Source organism: Ischnura elegans, chromosome 12, assembly GCF_921293095.1.
Source record: "Ischnura elegans chromosome 12, ioIscEleg1.1, whole genome shotgun sequence".
NCBI lineage: Eukaryota > Metazoa > Arthropoda > Insecta > Odonata > Coenagrionidae > Ischnura > Ischnura elegans.
In genome coordinates, this window is record NC_060257.1 from 9,287,207 (window position 1) to 9,308,080 (window position 20,874).

A 20,874-nucleotide genomic window follows, 5' to 3' on the forward strand; every position below is an offset into this window, starting at 1 on the left:
TATGTCAATAATTAATTCCTGCCGGCATTTTCCATTAGCTAATGCTGCTGAGGTTCAGTGTCTCAAGATGCCTTAAACAGAGATGTTAATTAAACCATGGGAAAGTAAACTTTGGATTAGAAAACGTTTCAAATTAGGTTAAAATTGACCATTGCCATTCGTCTAAACTGGGATTTCTACAACAAAATAATTTGCATATTATGAATACACTAATGGTGGGTAACGAATAGAAATCAATGCATTTCGTTTTCTTTGATGAAGGAAACTACCCTATTATGCGTGAATTTTAAGTCTCTGGAATTATGCACAAATTAACCATGAATTTTTGCTAAAACCTGGAATTTCAAAATCCTTTATTTCAAATACATTTCACAAAATATTTTTTCAGTTTAACGCTTCAGTAATAGTTTAAAAGTATTTTTCCTGCCGTTTCGAAACGTGGAATGCCAGAAAAGACAACAAAATCGAAATGTCTCAAGTTAGATTTAAAAAACACGAAGAATAGATAGCCAGTTGACGTAAACATGTACTTATGAGGTTGAAGCAGTTTCTTGGCTTGCATTGAATAAATTTAAATACAATGTCTGCCCCAGGTAGCACAAAGTAAGAGAGTTATCCGTTTCTTATGGTTTTCTTTCGGAAAAAATTGATAAGCAGCTTATCGTAATCTAAGGGGCTTATATAAGGCAAGGGTAAGATTTTAGGGAAGAATAGGTAAGGAATGCTGTCATATATCCTCAGGCAACGAAGTCGCTTCTGTTGGAGCGCCAAAGGCGGATGAACAGCGTACTACACATGCTACGCGGCTCATCCCGACATGAATTTAAAGCCTACCGGTGCAATTCAGCGATGCATTATAAAAGCTAAACAACTGATAACAGATTTTCCCGTAAATAGAAAAAAAAATTAGCAACTGTAAGCGACCGGCTGGGGAAGATACAAAGTATAATAAAAGTACTTAATCCTTGCGGCAGAAAGAAAAAAATTAACTACGGAGAGAACCGATAGTATGACCTACACATCCACAGCTAGACACGCTAACTACTACACCACGGCAACTATTGTCTACTAAAGACGTGGTTACCAGCTAAAAATCCAATTATGTAAAAAAAACTTGGCTGGCAGGTGCATTAAAAACTGACATTATTCAAGGTCCACGCAATATTACATTTATGAATTTTAATTTATGGTCTGATAACGCGATGAATACAATATGTAGATTAGAGATTCTTTCCGGCATTTTTTTATTATTGTACGTCGCTATCGCTGTGAAATTGTCTGCTTTTCCTACGGCCGTTGTTTTGCCATCAGTTCATAAATGTGAATGATTTTCAAATTATGGCCGAATTGCTCATATTATAGAAGTGCCAAGAATGGTAAAATTATTCTTATCCATAAATCCCTTAATGAATACTGTAAAACGATGGAATAAAAATAACATCTACGGAAGTGCTGAAAGATTGGCATCCATTTTGTCATTACTCTGGATGTTTGTTAGCCTGGCCGTAAGAAACCCATAACAAGCTTACTAGATAAGCGCCTTCCTAATTTCTTCCTTTCATCTTACCTCATTCACTTATGATGTGCTGGCTGGGTGATGACTAACCTATTCCTTGTCCTTATAAATACGTATACATAACACGATTTAAAAGCATTGAAAAGTAATTTTGGGTGCTATAAAATTCTTATCTACCGCAGTAATCACGTAACATTAACCAGGAGTTTTGTAAACTTTGCCTTGAAAAAAAATGGAATCATGGATGAATTTTTCTGCTTCGCTTGACTGGACACCCTAAATCTGTCAACTTACTGCATTTAAAATATTATGACGGGTAGCTATTCACAGTGATTATTATTTTGTACTTTAAAGACATCTTAACTAAATCGTTTTCAGATTTAAAAACCACTTCAATTTGTCTGAACGGTATACCATACGAAGTTAGTAGTCCACAATTAATAAGTTTATTGCGGGATTGCGGGATAAGTTTAGTGTGGAATAGAACGAAGTATTTTTATTTTATGATGAAGCAGCTCCGCAAAGTAACACCGGAGACCGCGTCTTATAATGGCTGGATGGTTAGTACTTTTTGTCGCTACTTATCTTCCCCATCCATCTGCGGAACTCTTTCAATTTATAGCGATTTATGGTGTAAGGGAACGACCTAATTGTGATCATGTTTCAAAAGAGATAAAAATTGTCGACCAGTGTTATTTTAGGGATACCTTTTGAATTCGGAGAGCATTTGGATCTTCAAATGTTCCACAGTTCAATGAATCATTCATTGCTGAAGGCAACGACATCGGAACGATGTAGATGAATCACCGATCCCTTGGAAATGAGCAAGGAGGTTGTGAATGTAGTGGAGGGGGCACCACTGGTTCCGAGCGTTGAGCGCAGTGTGGCAAGAAAGGAAGGTGCTTGGGTAGGATAGCCACGCCCACTTTGACCAAAACATTGACAATCCCATAAGGGTCAATGCTAACTATTTAGTGAAATATTCGGACATGATCGTTGTTACGTCAAAATAAACAATCGCAAACGAACACAGTAAACCTTTTTTATCTCATTATGGGAAGGCTTCGTGAAAATATGCCTCGAATATCTTTTCCCTAGGAAAAATTATTATCAATCACCATTGTTCCGCTGTGCAACTAGCTTAGCCGACAATAACATTGTACAAGTGTAAAATATCCATTCCCCTGCACTTATACTGGTAATTATAACTGTTAGAGTACGACGCTAGAATCCTCTCATGCATTACTTTTACGTATTAAATTTCGGTTCACTTCAGAAATAAAACTCTAGCAGTTAGTCCAACGAGTTAACATTTTTATATTCACTTATTCACATTCTTTTTTACCCACAATTCAATGAAACAAAAGACATACAAAAATCATTCTATAGGGCGGGATTAACTCAAACAAATTAGGAACAACAATAACATTACAGCCTATGGAAATCTTACGATAGCGGACCGGTCGCAATAATAGTACAAAAGTATGGGTAAACTTTTCTCGGGATTCCCACCGGGTTATATTCAGCCCTGAAGATGAGTGCCGAGACGGTACTTGGCCGATATAAAAACATTAACCCGGTGGGAATTCCGAGAAAAGTTTACCCACATTATTCGCCGGGAAAGCATAAAATCATATTTCAGTACGAAAGTATGTTCACGACGATATATTATCACCACGATATGACTATAGGGACAGTAAAATACACACAGTAGTATGACGTACGATCGGAAAACTCCGACGACAATCAATAAGTAATTGTTGCATTTTCATTTTACAAATCAGAGGCGATATAAGGAATAGAATACTTGATTATATACGTACACTGTTTAGGACTAAGTCTGCAAATTGTCAAACCAAGATGGCGGAATTCTGACCACGCTTAAAACTCTATTACAGCGCCTTCAGATATAAACAACCTCCTAGGAAGTGAACCACCACATGCGCGCCATGGGTGGTCACTTATCGAACTTTCAAACATCGCCCTTATTTGGCTGAATCTGTGGCGACATCCGAATTATTTCCCAGATTCGGGAATGCAGATTAGCTCCTATAGTCGGTAGTTTTAAAGCTTTATTTTTCTTTATTAGGATCATTCACTGATATACAGTAGCGGCTTTCTTTAAAATTCATCGCGTGAAGGCCAGGTGAATTTATTATAAATGTATTCACGCAACATAAAAACTGTTAATCAGTGTTTTTATTGGTATACTCTACCTTTTGTATCACGAAATCGACGAAGTTCCCTGTGTGAATGACCAGAGCCAATATGAGGGAGACGAAAGACGCTGACATTAATGTGGCGATCACTGAAATGGTAAAAAAAATAATTATTAGAATGATAGTGAAACAAAAAAATTATTTCTTAATTTTAAATAAGAATATTCTTGACGGTGACGCTTGATAAGCGACTCTTGATTTTTTTTTAATATATTAAGTGCGCAGCGAAGTTCCCGCTGTATGTTAACAGATGGCTCTAGTAGTGATTACTGGTCGATTTTGACGTATCGCAAAACGTCTCGAATCAAGCTTAGACATTTGGTAAACAAACCGCTCGACAACAATGGCGAGTTTTTTTATCGTCATATCCTTATTGTTGCGTGAAAATGTTCGCGTTTGTGTCAGGTAACCGTCATTTGCGGGGAGTGTTTATAGTCTTCTTTCATTCGAAGAAAACAGAGGCTGAAGTGCTCATCGAGAGCTCCAAAAAGTTTACGGAGATGCTGCTCTAAGTGAAACAACGCGCCGTGATTGCTTCCGTCCCGTCAAAGACGGTCATTCCAATGCTGACGTGAAGGAAGAATAAAAACCTTCGAAGACGCTGAATTGGAGGCATTGCTCGATGAAGATCAGTGCCAAACTCAAGAAGAGCTTGCTTATGCGTTAGGAGTTACACACCAATCCATTTCTACATCTACATCTACATAATACCCTGCGAGCCACCTCTAGGGTGTTTGGCAGGGGGTGATCAATCACCAGCATGCAGCATGCATTTGGACTCCCACATGCACACTACACCGTCCAAAGAACGTCCCGTATAATAACAAACTATACTACTATATGCTGTTAGAAATAGAATAGAAATTCAGAAACATGCATTAAGTTTTATATTTCCAAGCGATTGGATGCGTTGAGATTTATGCAAATGCAAGGAACTTGGATTCCTTATGATTCTAAGTGAGTCTACAGTATGACAACGCTCGACCACGCGTTGAAAAACCCATTAAAACCTTCCAATAAACGCTCAAATGGGAAGTCCTGACCCCCCCCCCCCCCGCTGTATTTCCCAGATAGTACGCTGTCCGATTATTACTTGTTCTGTTACATGGCACATGGTCTGGCTGATCTGCTGTTTCGCTCATGCGAAGACACCAAAAAATGGCATGATTCGTGGGTAGCCTCAAAAAATGGTATTGGCCTCTCTCACATTGATGGGGAAAATTTGTAGATAGCGATGGATAATACTTTAAATGATTCATTTGTAGCCATTTTTTTCACGATAAAGTTGTATTCCCGTTCAAAAAACAGTGGGAACATAGTTGCGCACCTAATACTATCTCATGGAACCCTGTGCCTGAACTAAGGCACACCTCGAATATGCAGCGATCATATGGGATGCGGCGCAGAAAGACATAATCCGGAAACTTAATAAAATACAACGGAAATAATGCGTGATACGACAAATATTGCTGCGGGCGTACAGAAAGCGTTACGCAGTTGTCCAACGAATTAGGCTGGGAGCCATTGCGAATAGGGTAGTTTCCTTCATCAAAGAAAACGAAATGCATTGATTGCGATTCGTTACCCACCATTAGGATTTTCACAATATACAAATTATTTTGTTTTAGAAATCCCAGTTTAAACGAATGGCAATGGTCAATTTTATCCTCATTTGAAAAAGGCCAGATTGGCGCCCATGAGATGCCACTCCACGTGACGTCACAGGGACCTAGTTTCTATACGAGTAGATAGGATTTTTGCATCGTCTGAGATTAGCAATGTATGCATGAGGCACAGACCTCAGGGAAACATGTCTTAATAATCACCTATTAAAACTGGCTAAGGTGGAAAAGTTTTCTTCGTTTGATAAGGTATTAATAATCCTTATTTAAGCCAAGCGCTACCAGCTAGCAGGGTACTCTGCTACCTGCTAGCATCCTGCGTCGTATCAGCGCTCAGAACCTCGCACCAAGGTCACCTCACAGGGCGGCAGCGGGAACCAGAATGACGACACACGGGCTTTTCCCGGCATTTATACTTAGCCGTCGCGTTTTCGCGCGCTTGAAAATTTTCACTTTTCATTTAATCGCGAAAAATAGATATCGTCATTTTAAAATCTCAAGGCGTGAAATGCGTACTCCAGGAGTAATAATCTTTCGATTTAGGCAATGAAAAAATAATAGGAAACCATCCTATTAGGCAGCACCAATATTGATAAAAGTAATATTTGACTGTTATGTCTTTTTTTCCATTATGCCATTTTTTACCACTGCTGGGAGGTGCTAGAGGATTGGAGGGATTGAAGGTTTACATTGGTTGAACAATTGAGAACTGATATCTTTTAGAGCGACGCGGAGAACATCATAACTGAACCCCACCATATTCTTGGTCCGACCGAAGCGATAAATGAATAGAAATATTTTGCCGAACGGATAGATATGCGACTTCTTTTTTCCCTTTAACAATAAAAGAATCTTATAAATGCTTAATATCGTAAGAGCATTTACATTTTACCAGTTGACGGCTGGTAACCTAACACCCCCCGCCACATACTTAGTGAGGCTGCTTGCGGGGGAAGTTGTAGATGTAAAGTGTTCACAGGCTGAAATTTGCTAGGAAAAAAATAATTTTTTCGTCAAGAGCGTTTTTTAAAATTCAGTTGTGAGGCCTCATTTCAAGGCAGGATAAAATTCTTCGTTTAAAATAATTATCTTAAGATAACCATACTTGTGGCATTCGCTGTTAAGCGAAGAAATAATTCTGGAAACTTATTTAAGATATTTTGTGATATAGTTGGCATCTCACGATTTCAGATTTTTCAGCGAGGGCCTTGAGGCAAATCGTTTTCCTGATGGGGAGTAATTTAGAGTGATAAAATTATGATAAGGTTTGTATTCAAATAGAAATATCCTATAACTGATGACTTCGGGCTTTACTTTGATAAACCTCTCCACCGGGAATTCAATCTTTCAATTTAGGCAATAAAAAATAATAGGATACCACCCTATTAGTGGAATGTCATTCATATCGCGGAAACCTAAGAAGCAACGATTAATGAAGTTCGCTAAGGAGAAGTGAAAGAATAGTAGCATTCTTATAGGCAGAAATGGTATTTTTTAGTATCTTACGTTACTATGTTAAGCCTATCGAGTAAATAAAGATACTCATAAAAAATTCGGTGTCAATTGTTGAGCTAACGTGAAAGCCTTGTGCCATTTCGCCACTAAACTGATCTTAAAATTCGGGTGAATAGCTAAATAATTTGTATTTTCCGAAGTTAATTGCTCCTTAGCTAATATAAACCATTTATCCACTTCGAAACTACCTTTGAATTAAATAAGAGGTTATCTTTGTAAAAGCATATCGTCTTACATCTCACTTGACCTGGCTGTGCAATGTCAATATCATTCATCGTATTTCAGATGAGGTAATCTTTTTCCTTGTTCCCTTCACATTTCAGATTCCATCTCGTCCCATGTAAATGATTCGGACGACATCGCAAAGATACCATTCATCTCGTGATAAAAGCTGTCAAATCAATCAAGCAAATGCATCTTAAAGAGGTTAAGGGTGGTTATCAGAGCTCTTGTTAGCCCAGAACTGGCCTTATTATAGACCTTATACGTCGATAACGATAAGCAATTTCACGCTAAATTTATATTGGCGAGCATTATTATATGTTACTGGGTGAAAATGTGCGATAATTCATTCGAATCCGCGTTGCTATGGAGAAAACTATTGTTCGCAGAATAATGCCAATGTCATGAGGAGCACTGATGAATCTTCAACGCGACTCATGAAACTTTTGGTCCCACGATCTGATGCAACAATTTGAAAGAGACATTACTTGATATGGCATCAGGATAATGCATCAAATACTTAATGATTAGACCATTCATTTAACACTAGTAAAATACATAAAAGTAGCGCAAAAAACAAAATGCACAGTGCGCCACAAAACAAGAATATGACATGGCCTCTGACCTTCAACACCTCTAGTTCTGTCTCCATTATGTATGCCACCCACTTTGTCAAAGGTCACATGAAAGGTTTTACTCTTAACCCTGATATCACTATAATATGTTTCTCTACCAGAAGATCAATATTTATATAGGTACCTTATGTACGATAAAAAAGTGGCAATGAGGCTATCTAACATTTGAGTCTCCATCTGTACTATAAACTCCCTCGTAAACAAACTGAGTCTATTCTCAAATTTTAAAGTAGTTTAAAAATGTTGTTCAGAAAATTGTATTACTCAGAGAATGAGTTTTTGTGGGTGACTCTTTTCATTTAAAATATCATAAAATTTCATTTTCCTACTGAATGCTTATTTTCGTTGAATCTAATGTACAATTGTATGAGTATTTTTGTCTCCGTCCTGTATTTACGTGCCTTACCTCACAGTACTTGTGACAGTGTATACTCTTTTCATTATTTTATTTATGATCTCCTGGCAAATAAAAATATTATTATGAATGATATAATGAAATACAATTAAGTTCGTAAAGACAGTTTCACATGGACCACGTCATTGCACAGGTTAGCACTGAAAACATGTTGAATTCGCGAGCTTGGAATTAGAGCAAGGGATATTTTGCCGTATTACATCCACGCATTCTCGCGTGTGTTATAGAAATTCACCGCTTTACACGACGAAATTTTGATTGTAACTTCATACATACGTCAGCTATTGCACAATGACGTGCCCCGTGTAAAACGGCCTGAAGGCAATGTTGAAGCAATTACTTAGTTAACGCAGGAGAAAAATAGGGTGGTTTCCATTTATTTTTTTACTGCCTAAATCAAAAGATTATCACTCCTCGAGTACGCATTTCACACTTTTAGATTTTTTAATGACGATATCTATTTTTCACGATTCAATGAAAAGTGAAAATTTTCAAGCGCGCGAAAACGCGACGGCTAAGTATAAATGCCGGGAAAAGCCCGTGTGTCGTCATTCTGGTTCCCGCTGCCGCCCTGTGAGGTGACCTTGGTGCGAGGTTCTGAGCGCTGATACGACGCAGGATGCTAGCAGGTAGCAGAGTACCCTGCTAGCTGGTAGCGCTTGGCTTAAATAAGGATTATTAATACCTTATCAAACGAAGAAAACTTTTCCACCTTAGCCAGTTTTAATAGGTGATTATTAAGACATGTTTCCCTGAGGTCTGTGCCTCATGCATACATTGCTAATCTCAGACGATGCAAAAATCCTATCTACTCGTATAGAAACTAGGTCCCTGTGACGTCACGTGGAGTGGCATCGCATGGGCGCCAATCTGGTCTTTTTCAAATGAGGTTAAAATTGACCATTGCCATTCGTTTAAACTGGGATTTCTAAAACAAAATAATTTGTATATTATGAAAATCCTAATGGGGGGTAACGAATAGCAATAAATGCATATCGTTTTCTTTGATGAAGGAAACTACCCTATTACTTATATGGTCGATCCATCAACATTTTGTCTTCATCATTCTTCGGTAGCATCACATTTCGAATGCTCCCATTCTTGACTTCTCTGCTGCTGTCAACGTCAAATCCTCGCTCCCACAGAGAAACATGCTCCCTATGTAGCATCTGATGAAGTGTCGCCTCATTTCTATTTTCGTATTTTCAAATGTACTTGGATTCTTCTTTCTGTAAAAAGCCCTCTTAGTCTGCGATATTTTACTGGCAATGGCTTTCTTGCCTCGTCCATCTTTGGTAATTCGGTTTCCGAGGAAACAAAACTCTTATCTCTTCTTCAAGCGTTAAGATAGCGGGATCAAATAACATTTCATCTTTTTCACCCTTTTGGAAAATCGTAATGCGTGAAAATAACCCAGGTAAAAATATTTGGTCTGTAACTGAGCTGGAACAGGTCTGGAACGGGGGTGGAACTAAAGGTCTGTAGCTGGTCTGGAACTGGGAAGAAATTGAAACATTGCTCCAGACCAGTTTGGTCTGCAACTGGTCTGGACAACGGGTGGGTAAACTGGTCTGGACCCAGGAATAGCTTGGTCTGTAACTGGTCTGTACTGCTCTGGAACTGGGCTGTTCTCAGGGAGACTATGTGGTCTGGAACTAATCTGTTCTAGTGACTAGTTGGTTTATACTACTTAACCTGAGACTCAGGATAACTATAAGATCAGTCAATCTCATTGATCTGACTGGTTCAGTTCAGCTAGTAAGGAAAAGGGAACAGCCTAAACAAATTTATCTGAGAAGCCTACTGAAGCCATTTCCCAAACAGCCAAATATGACGGAGATAAAGGCATACTGGATGGCAGTAATCTTCAATTGTTACAATGGCATTCTTACATAATCAATTTAATACATTGTAAATTTTTAAAAGCGATGATACATCTCTATGGATGTCTTCAGCTGTAAGGGGCAAGAAAGTTAAGTATTCTTATTACAATAAAAAGCTCAGAGTTGATGTATCTCCAGATTATACCAGTATGAGTGCAAATGGAATTCAGAATTTAACAAATGTCAACCCGATCGTAAGATATTCATTGTGCTCACACATGACAACTGCATTTCAGCTGTGAATTGCCATTTAAGTTCTAAGTTGATAAAACATGTTAGCATATGACTTTTGACCAACCATCAATAACATATCCCCTGCAACAGGAAATTTTGGATTCGTATGGAGGTGGATGATTTTCTATGCAATAAAATAAATCTATACAGGCAATTTAACATTTATTGATGTACTCAAAACATTCTCTAGTACTAGTAACACAGTTAACATGTATCGTAGTAGAGAAAACGTCTAGTGTCCATCGCCATCAATCCTGGAAAATGAGAATTGTAACATTTAATAACCAGCTAAGTAATAAGTACTTAAGGTAACTTAAAATTGTTCCACATATTCTCTAATATGGTTATTCAATTTCAAGAAAAACCCTTCATGCACGAATGAATTTATAGTGAGACTAATGCTTTTATGCCATGAAAAACAGCTAACAATGTGGTTTCTAACGCGAGAACAGTAATTTGAAATATTTCAACTTAATCGATCTGAATGCATAGTATTTTTAATATATAAGTTAAGCCAAAGATCAACCTAAATTGTAACCACAGTGAGAACGTAGTAATAAATAATCTTATATAACTATTGGGTTGAAAGAAGTAGTTCATTAATTGCATTAGTCCTAAAAAATTGTTGATACTCAAGTTCGTTGATTTACCATCGATTGTAAAAATATACTCCATGTACTTACATTAAAAAAGTCAGCGCAGCAGAGATGGGTTGATACTGACCAAGGCATCTTCTTTAAATCTCTACGTGCTGCAAGGAGCCACTTTTTCCGCAAACCCGGTAAATAAAAACTTTATCCGGCGTTGATTTCATTGTGGTAGTATGCAATTGGCATGAAACAGTATTTTTTTGATTCCTTTTAGGAAGTTTTCACTTTGAATAACGTTATATTTTCCTCGTCCATACGTTCTTAAACATACAGTTACTTGTAAAATACGGTTTTAGGCACAGATTAATTCACAAAGTCGGAAACTACTGTATCTACGAGTGTAAACATTCCAGTGTGTTCCAGTGGCTGTTAGGTCACGTGGTATAGAAGATGGCCTCCGGTTGTTTTGGCGCAAGTTTCAAAATACGATTTTTAATACGTTATAAGTACGTTATATAATGGGAAAAAATTGTAACTCAAATTTTTAATCCGCAAAATATGTATTTACCGCAGTTACTATATTCTTTTACTGAACTAAATTTCTCTGGAGCAGCTGCACCTGCTTCTTATAGGTGCGAGGTGTACCTTCACGAAGGTACCTGAGGGACTTCTCAGATATTTTCCTCTTCAACAAATGCTTTAATTTTAATGGGTTACTGAAATGATGCACTGCGTTCACCTTATTACCATTTTATACACGGTGTTCTGAATTGAGATCCATTTGCATTTGAGGGGGCAAATAGATACTTGAGTATATTATTTTATGCTTCCATAGCCCAAATGAAGTGTGTAAGCACTACTAGCTGGAAGATATTAAATTTTTCTTACAATCAGCTCATTAACTGCACCCCTTCCCTACAGAAATTCAATGCAATTTTTTGAAAGAAGATAGGTATGTTAGTATGCAACATGTAGATAAGTGTAGATGTTTGGTGAGGAAGAATCCTTCTTCCATGGTAGTGCTACCCTTGCCTTACGCTCCCTGGAATGTAGAGCTTGGGTTGATGGAGGGTTAACTACACACCATGGAGGGTACTACCCTTCATTTACCCTATGTCTACCCACCATGGAGGAGTTCATTTTTATTACAGTGGAAGTTGCAGGCAAAAAGTTTTGCCTGAAATCGGTAAATACAATGGAATTAGAATAAACCATTGCAAATTATTTTATTGACTGCTATCTACTTTCTAAACCCTATTTGATATTTCAACCTTCATTGCTTGTGCAATCATTTAGAAGTAATATTTATTTTTACCTCGCATATTCAATTTGCAGTTTGTATCATAAATTTAAATCATTAAAAAAATCATAAAAATAAATTTTGCATCATAAATTGAGACTAATATCTGAAGTACTTCTGATATTAGTCTCAATTTATGATGCAGCCCTTTCTAATGCCATCCAAATAACGCAACTCTCCACAAGCCATGATTGTGGGCAGTGCACTGCCCACAATCATGGCTTACCCATGGGTAGGTAGGTACCTTTGAACCCATGTGAAATTCATCTATGAAATAACAAATATAAAATTGTAACCCTTCTTGAAAAAAAATTAATGGACATTAAAAATTGACCAATCCATAGCCCAGGATTCCTAATTCCATTAAGTATCAATGCCTGATATACATTATAATAATTTCACTGTTACAAATAAATTTAAGAGCAATTACAGATGACCGAATAAATATCAGATCTCATGTCACATTAGAATCCAGACCAGTTGACTCACTTGGAATTCTTCCAGAATAGTTCCAGACCAGTTGAAACTCATAGAATATTTCAGCATAGTTACAGAATAGATCCAGACTAGATGCAGACCATCGAAAATTACAGTACAGTTACAGACAGTTGATCCAGATCAGTTACACACCATCGAATATTACAGCACAGTTACAGACCAGAATTCCAGACTAGTTACAGACCATTTTCCTTTGCCTCTCTGAAATCCAGACCAGTCCAGTTCTGTTACAGACCAGATACAGAACAAAATTTAGCCTTTCAGACCAGTTACAGACCAGATCCAGATTAGTTACAGACCAATTATTTTTACCTGGGAAGCTCAGGATTGCATGACTAAGGTCGAAAAAGCTGCATTTTTTATCAAAGGGTTGTTTTACAATAGTATCTAGCCTTTAATGCACGAAACTCACTGACATAATGACTATTTAGTTCTGGTCTCAGTCAGCACTGCGCATGTACCTACAGCTTATCCCTTGTCGCACTGACGACTAGAGAAGGGTAAAGTCGTTCTGTTCAAAGATTCGATCTTCATGATTCAAGTCCCTTGCGTGATTCCATCAACTGATTCAATCATTTTCATTGATGACCACCGGATCGACTGAAAATACCTGATTGAATCTACGAATCAAGGGATTGAAACCGTTCAACCAATCAACACCGATCATAGACGGATGAAGACGTATCCATTGAATTGAATCGCATGACTTAAGCGAATTATGATCGAGAGATTGAAGAAACTGATGCAAATAAACGCAATGTGAAAACTATATATATAATATATATGAAAACTACAAACAGTAGACCATAGTCAACTGTTAATTTTAAATAAATCTTTTCCTGAAATAAAGTAGATACTAATAGCGATTGTGTATTTTGAAGATACGGTGAAATATTTTTGCTTTGATACATTTTCGGAGAGATTTCCGTATTTTGATTACGCAAAGTTATATTCTTTCAATATTATAATCCTAATTAGCCAATTGTCTCTGAAACCAATATTGTTAACACAGTTTTGCTTTTCAAAACAAACACAGCCACTCTCAGCCTTACTGCGCATGCGCACACGGAAAACAATCGCGAAACGTATTCCCAATTCCAAGTAAACAAGAAGACAACATATTGCTTGTTGACGAACGTCCATACACTCGCACCTACAGCACGTACGAATACCGGGAACTTAATCGAGAGTGAGCGGATCTCTAACGATCGAAAGGTAGCAAAGTTAAACAATCGGCCCCCAGGCTTGCCTAACGTGTGTCTGCGGCTATTGCAACTCATCAGTATTTTTTAATAAATCTCTTCATACAATAAGGATGCTACAGGTGCCGAGTAAAGTATCTTACGGATACAAGTCATAAGTCCAAGAAAGTTTTTCACCAATTGGCAAACAAGGGGCTCCAACTCCGGTTCACCCGAAACTCCTATAGCACAAAAAGGAAGAAAATGCCGGGGGTCCGGTGTACTGTGGCAACATGCACAAACAGCCTAACGAAAACAAGAAAATCTGGGATGGATGTTTCATATCATAGGTGTGTATGAAGATGTATTCGCTAAAATTCTATTATTCATGTTTAAATGCTACTTTATGTATTATTTCGCCATTATAAGTCATTCAGTTTGCCTCAAGCATAGGTTAAAACATTTAAGTCATGAACATTTAGTTTATTGGCCTACATTTAGATAATGCTCAGTTTAATTTACAGTGACGTTATATGATTCAATCTTAACTGTCTGAACTAACTTACGGGGTGTTCGCACATTGTTTTTTTTAGAGATATTTACACAACTAACACCTTGTGTTGTTAATCAAGTAAAGTTAATCTCAAAGGTTATCATAGTATTTCATCTAGTCAAGGGTTCGATTATTTTGGAAGAGTAACATTTGAAACAAGGTTACCTATTCAGCTTTTCCATTTCGTGAATGAGATTATGCACGGAATACGAAAATATTTTCAATTCTGGCATTTGAGCAAGAATTCCTCATGTTGTGCTGATGCTTTTGCAAAATGAACTCCTTCCAATTTTATGCTCCCTTGGTAATTACTTTGCTGATCATTAAAATTTCAAAGATAAGCTATTGGTAAGAGGTGAATTAGGTATTTGTTTCTGATCTACTGTGTTCTGGTTGCCAACGAGCTAAAGCACTATGTAATGAAATGTAGAAAAATTGGTAATTTCATTTTTTCTTTACATTACCCTATGTTAGTCAATTCCACGAAGTCACACCTGAAAAAACAAGTTTTATTAAGCACTATATCTTACCCTTAGGGATTTTTAATTTTTTTATATGCCTTGGGGATGTAAAATGCTCTGTTGTGCTTTTGAAGAAATGTTTTCAGAATTATAATTGAGTTTGTATGTCAACTTTTTAATTCCCTTAAATTTTAACTTTTTGTGCTTGGTGAAGTTTAGCTTTTTTACTTTTGATCAATCATTTCCATGATTGCTGTTCAACATAATGCTTCCATTTGCCCAAGTAATTTTCTTACCTTTAAGAACTATTGAATATCTGCATTGTCTCAGTGGCTTTTAGTTACCTCACAGGGAGTTGGAAGTAATACACTTAAAGTTGCACAAATGCAGTGATAGAGTTAAAAACTATACACATGGTATATTTAACATAAAAATATTGCATAAAATTTTTCTGAGTACATGAACCAATATCTGAATTTACCAATATCTGAATTTACCAATCTCCTAAAAACAATTCAGGGTTTGAGGTAGTGTTCGATTTTCTATGCCTTCGGAATAGGAAATGCTTGGTTGTGTTATATTTACAATTATTGAAGAACACATTTTAGTGGTTTAACATGTTATAACCTTTCACTAAAACAATTTCCAACCATTTACATGCAGACTCAAATGCTCATAACAGCTACAGCTGTTACCTTAATAAAATAATTGCATTCTATTCCCCTCAACTAGTTATCTGTCATTTCAATTTTATCATTGTATTGGCCAATTCTCTTTCTGCTGTATGATATTTATTATTTAAACATCCACATTGGCGGATCTAGGGAGGGGGGCATGGGGGCACATGCCCCCTCAGAGTCTTAAAAAATATGCAAGATTTTTAATATGGTCCCGTTATCATTGCATTCATTTTGTATTACGAGGTATCCTTCTGCCCCCCCAGAACAAAATCCTGGATACGGCCTGAAAATCCATTCATGATGCATGTAATCTCCAATCCTGTAAGATCTGAGATATTTAATAATGTATCATTGATATAATTGTGTTGGTAATAACATTTATAATACTTTTTGTGGGTCCTATTTCCATTTATTAAGATCTTTGCGATTCATATAACTTATTTCCTTTATTGGTCATCCGAAATATGTATGTGAACCATTGGAAAACTTCATACAGAGCCTTCGTGTTCATGAATATAGTAAATACTCTCTATTTCTCTCTAATTTGGCTAAAAATAGTTGTACACGCTGAAGTAGGTTTCATTCTTTTATGATTAGTGAATGGAACCAAATTCTTCCTCGTCATTGTTCGCATTCATGATGAAATGTGTAACCCATTTATCAATTTCTTTCCTACGCCTGAGATCTTTGTATATTAAGATGACGTATGATATATGACATTAATATGACATATATAAATATATGATTTTCAATCATAACAAATCTTCCCCATAGCAAAGATAAATGCCTTCCAATATATTTGCAAACTGTTAAATATCTGTGCACTATTTGTCGCATTGGCCTTTATGTGACCTTACAGGGAGTGAGGTAAAATTATGCTCCAATTGCAGAGTACAGTACTGATATTAGGGATGGTCAGATCGGATACCTCGGATCTAAATATCCGCAGATATTGCCCATCATCGGATACATTGGATCCAAAGTCGCAGAAGACATCGGATCTGGATCCGAAATTTTAAATTATAGCTTCAGTGAATGCAGCGGGTTATATAAGGGTGGAAAGAGTTCCGATTCTATCTTTGAATGCGCCGTCGCATGTGATTCTTGTCCTGCTCATGAACCATTTTGTTTAAAAGCACTCGCAGAGGTTACGTAGGAGAATTTCAGCCATGGAAAATAAAAAGGCAAAATAGGACTGGCACATAGTGCGGCTCTACCCAAGAGATTGAACAGTCATCGGGGGAATCTCAGCGTCAGGATTTTGAAAATGCATTTGGATCCGAAAATATCCGATCCGAAAGATCCGGCTCCGAAAATCAAGGATCCGGTCCGAATCTGGATCCGATAAAAATCCTGGATCCATCCCTGATTGATATATAATGAAAAAGTATTGTGTTGAAAATTAATGTGACATGTCGTCATCATCATCTGCTGGTTTTCTGCCCTCCTAATTTCCTCGCTTTATCCAGCCTCTTCACCCTCTCCAGCCTTCTCTACACCCACATTTCAAAAGCATTTATCCTTTTTCTATATCTTCTTCCCAAGGTCCATGTTTCACAGCCCTTCTCAGCATTTCACCATTCTCTTCCCCAGCCCTAAGTTCACACTGCAACATAATACCTCTCTCTTCATATTAAATGCTGTCTTTCCCGTAGATACTCTTGTATTTATCTCTGTGTCACTCCATAGCATATATCAATGTACAGGGGTAGATCCAGGATTTTTTCTGGGGGGGGCAAAAGCAAGGCCGTATCCAGGATTTTGTTCTGGGGGGGGGGGGGCACAAGGATACCTTGTAATACAAAACCAATGCAATGATAATGGGACCGTATCTTGCCGTATCCGTAATCTTGCATATTTTTTAAGGGTCTGGGGGGGGGGGCACGTGCCCCCATCCCCCCCCCCCCTCTAGATCTGCCTATGTCAATGTAACATATGTTTCACAAAAATGTTTATTAGCTTTATTCTTAGTTGTCAGACCCTTGTAGTTTTTCCTTTCTTGCATGCGTTATAAGGCTTTGGTAACTGCTTTTTTTTGTAATCACTATGTCCTGCTAATTGAATTATTTTTGTATGTAGGTTCCCTAAAGACCCAGAACTTCGAAAAACTTGGGTCATTAAGTGCAAAAGGGCTGGGAAGTGGAACCCGGATTCATGCCACATATGTTCTGAACATTTTGACCCCTCGGATTTTGAGCGAGATCTAGCTGCTGAACTTCTTAGAACTCCTCCTAAGAGGCTGCTGAAATCGAAAGCAGTTCCTTCGATTAATCTCCCATCATCCTGTTCTCCATCATCATCTGGTGCTGCTAGAACATCAAGGATGCAGGACAAAATAAAGAAAATGGAACACGATGACATAATTAAGGTTTCCCTGAAAGAAGGGAGTAAAAATGATATCACTGAAGAGAAATGTAAAGGCTCAGAGAAACCTAATGATATTATTGATTATCAAAAACTTTATGAAAAATGCCTGGAACAAAATTTGGAGTATCAGAGGGAAATTAAGCAACTAAAAGAAACTGTGCTCTCCCTGAGAAATGAAATAAGTAAATGGACAAATATGGACAGAGAATCCTAGATAATAAAGTGCAGGAGACTTGGGAAATACTATTACTCCCAATGAAATAAATTTGATTTTGAAAAAGAGATCTCAAGTGAAATGGACAACCAAAGAAATTAGTGTGGCCTTTGCACTCAGATATTTATTAATTAAAAGGGCTTACTTGTTTCTGAAACAAAAACTTCATTATCCTGTACCAGGTAAGACTATTTTTTTTTCTCTCAAGGAATACGTCTTTATGGAAATATGCCTTTGATCTCAATTATGCTATCCAATGTATTGTCAATTAAGGAAAATCTTTTCATTATATTCTTAGGTTTGTCAAGTTTTCAGCGATGGGCAGCGTACATTGACATGAGGAATGGCCTTCTGGAGGATGTCTTGAATGCAATGGCAGTCACAGCCAAAGATTTAGAGGAGCGAGACAGACTAGCCGTGCCGCAATTTGACGAAATGAAGATCTGCAGCAAATTCGAGTACGACAGCCACCATGATGAAGTCGTAGGAGGCACAGTCAGATGGAGGTGATGATGGTCCATGGGCTCTGTGCTCCATTGAAGCAGCCAGTGTTTGTTGGCTTCTACAAAAAATGTGTAAACAGCTCCTATATACTGTCATAAGCCACTTACATCATGCTGGATACCTAGTAGTGGCATGTGTCAGTGACTGTGGAAGTGGCAACCAAGGTGTATGGAAGGAGTTAGGGTTGGTATTTGTGAATAACAATTTAATGAACCACTCATTTCCTCATCCTGAGATGGGAATGAATATTTACTTTTTCTTAGATGCTCCTCATCTCCTGAAACTGACTAGAAATTGGCTTCTGGACTGAGGGTTTGATATTGAAGACCTATTAATAAGGAGAGACCCTCTTGTAAGTTTGGTGGAAATGACTACATAATTCTGAACTTACTGTTTGCCACCAATTAACAGTGAACTACATATGTGTGCTTCTCAGGAATCCAGAGGCAGAAAGTGAGGCTGGCAGCTGAGCTCCAGTCACACACCACAGCTACTGCCATTAGGCGATACCAGCCTCATGGAAATGCTAAGCTGGCAGAAGACTGTATATTTTGTCAAATTAATGAACAGTTGGTATGATCTGACGAACTCCTATGTTCCAATTAACATTGTTCCCTTTAAGGCTGCCTATGGGAAATACATTGTGGAGCAAAATGAACTGCTCTCCAGGGTGTATGATACCATTTTTAGTATGAGATTTTCAGGGAAAAGGTTCCTTACAGGTTTTTCAAAAGGGTATCATTATGTCAATTACTTATCTCCGCTTGCTTTTAAAAGATGCAAACAAATATGGAGTTAGTCATATTTTGACTGCAAAATATGACTAACTCCATATTTGCCATATATGCTGCCATCAGAAGCCTTCTTCTCCGCACTAGAGAAGTTAGGGTGCATGTTTAATGTAATAACCAATGGGGGCTTGCCACCAGGTAGGAGACTGATAAAAACTATAACAGAGACTTTGAGCAAGCGTTCAGAATTGGACAAGATTGTCATTAAAACATTTGTAAGGCAGGGGGTTTTCATTAGGATGAAGTATTTTAATCAATTAGATGTCTCGCATAAAAAAAAATTTGTTAAAAGATGAAAAAATTCTTCATTTAAATACATTTTATGTATCAATTGTTTCATTGACTCTTATTTTCAGGAATGTATATACCTTGGGCACTTAGTGGATCAATCTGGAATTAGCAGTGATATCAGATAAAAAAAGGTGGGCATGGCATTGTTAGTGTTAGGGTGCAAAATGAGGTGGGTTCATGGAACTATTTGTCATTAACTACTATTGAAAGCTCCTATTGCATCAAAGTTCTCCAGTAGAGTTTGCTGAAAGCCAAATACGGAGTATTATCCGTAAATGATGTTTATTTATCTTGAGCTAACTCGTTGCAAACTACTTAATTTTAGAGATAAGCTCACTCTTTTGTTATGTGGGCATTCATAAGTTGTTACACCCATGTCTCGTATAGCGCAAGGGATGCGTTCCTTGGGGTCTTTGCGCTATACGAATTTGCGTTATACGAGAGCGTTTTAACATAGGGAAGATAGGGATGCGTTCCTGGTAGCATAGGTCTTGCAAGACCTATGCTACCAGGAACGCATCCCTATCTTATCCTACGTTATATACAAAAATGAGTGTATACAATTTGTATAAAAATATACATTTTTATACAAATTATATACAGGCTGTACAAGAATTGTATATGGGTTGTATACAATTTTATACGGGCTGAATAAGAATTGCATACGGATTGTGTGAAAGAAGACCTACCCTATGAAAAAATTGTATAAAACCTGTATAAAATTGTATAAAATCTCTATACAGATGTTATACAGTCTGTATACAAGTTATAAACAAAAATGAGTGTACATATACAATTTGTATAAAAATATGCATTTTTACACAAATTACATACACGCTGTAATAGAATTGTACATGGGCTGTATAAGAATTAAACATGGGCAGCATAAGAATTGTACATGGGCTGTATATGGGCTGAATAAGAATTGTAAACGAACTGTATGAAAGAAGACCTAGGAATACCTCATCCAAAATAGGTGGAGTAATACTACCCATTTTCTTCCTCATTTCATCTCAGGTCATAAAGAAACACTCATAAAAATTATTCCAACAGACCATTTCCCTTACCACACTTCCTCTAGGAACCCACATGCATACAAAGGCATAGATAAAAATGGAGTGAATGCTGTCCAAAATATAACATTATAATCCTTTAAACATTGTTAAACTGAAAACTAACCAAC

At 37.3% G+C, this 20,874-nt stretch overlaps 1 protein-coding gene and 2 long non-coding RNA genes across 3 annotated transcripts in view; 1 reads left to right on the forward strand and 2 right to left on the reverse strand.

Annotated features, from left to right (window-relative positions):
• Positions 1-20,874, reverse strand: part of LOC124169296 (scavenger receptor class B member 1-like) — a 64,271-nt gene that overhangs the window by 18,684 nt on the left and 24,713 nt on the right. Inside the window, exon 2 of the mRNA XM_046547866.1 lies at positions 3,733-3,824. Within this exon, the coding sequence (XP_046403822.1) occupies positions 3,733-3,824 (92 nt within the window). The remainder of the gene's footprint in view (positions 1-3,732; positions 3,825-20,874) is intronic.
• On the reverse strand, positions 10,407-12,006 carry LOC124169297. Its single transcript, XR_006867079.1, has 2 exons — positions 10,945-12,006; positions 10,407-10,515 (listed from the first exon to the last, which is right to left on the reverse strand). It is a non-coding gene; the product is annotated as an uncharacterized LOC124169297 (long non-coding RNA).
• On the forward strand, positions 18,107-19,736 carry LOC124169298. The gene is made up of 2 exons (XR_006867080.1): positions 18,107-18,287; positions 18,404-19,736. It is a non-coding gene; the product is annotated as an uncharacterized LOC124169298 (long non-coding RNA).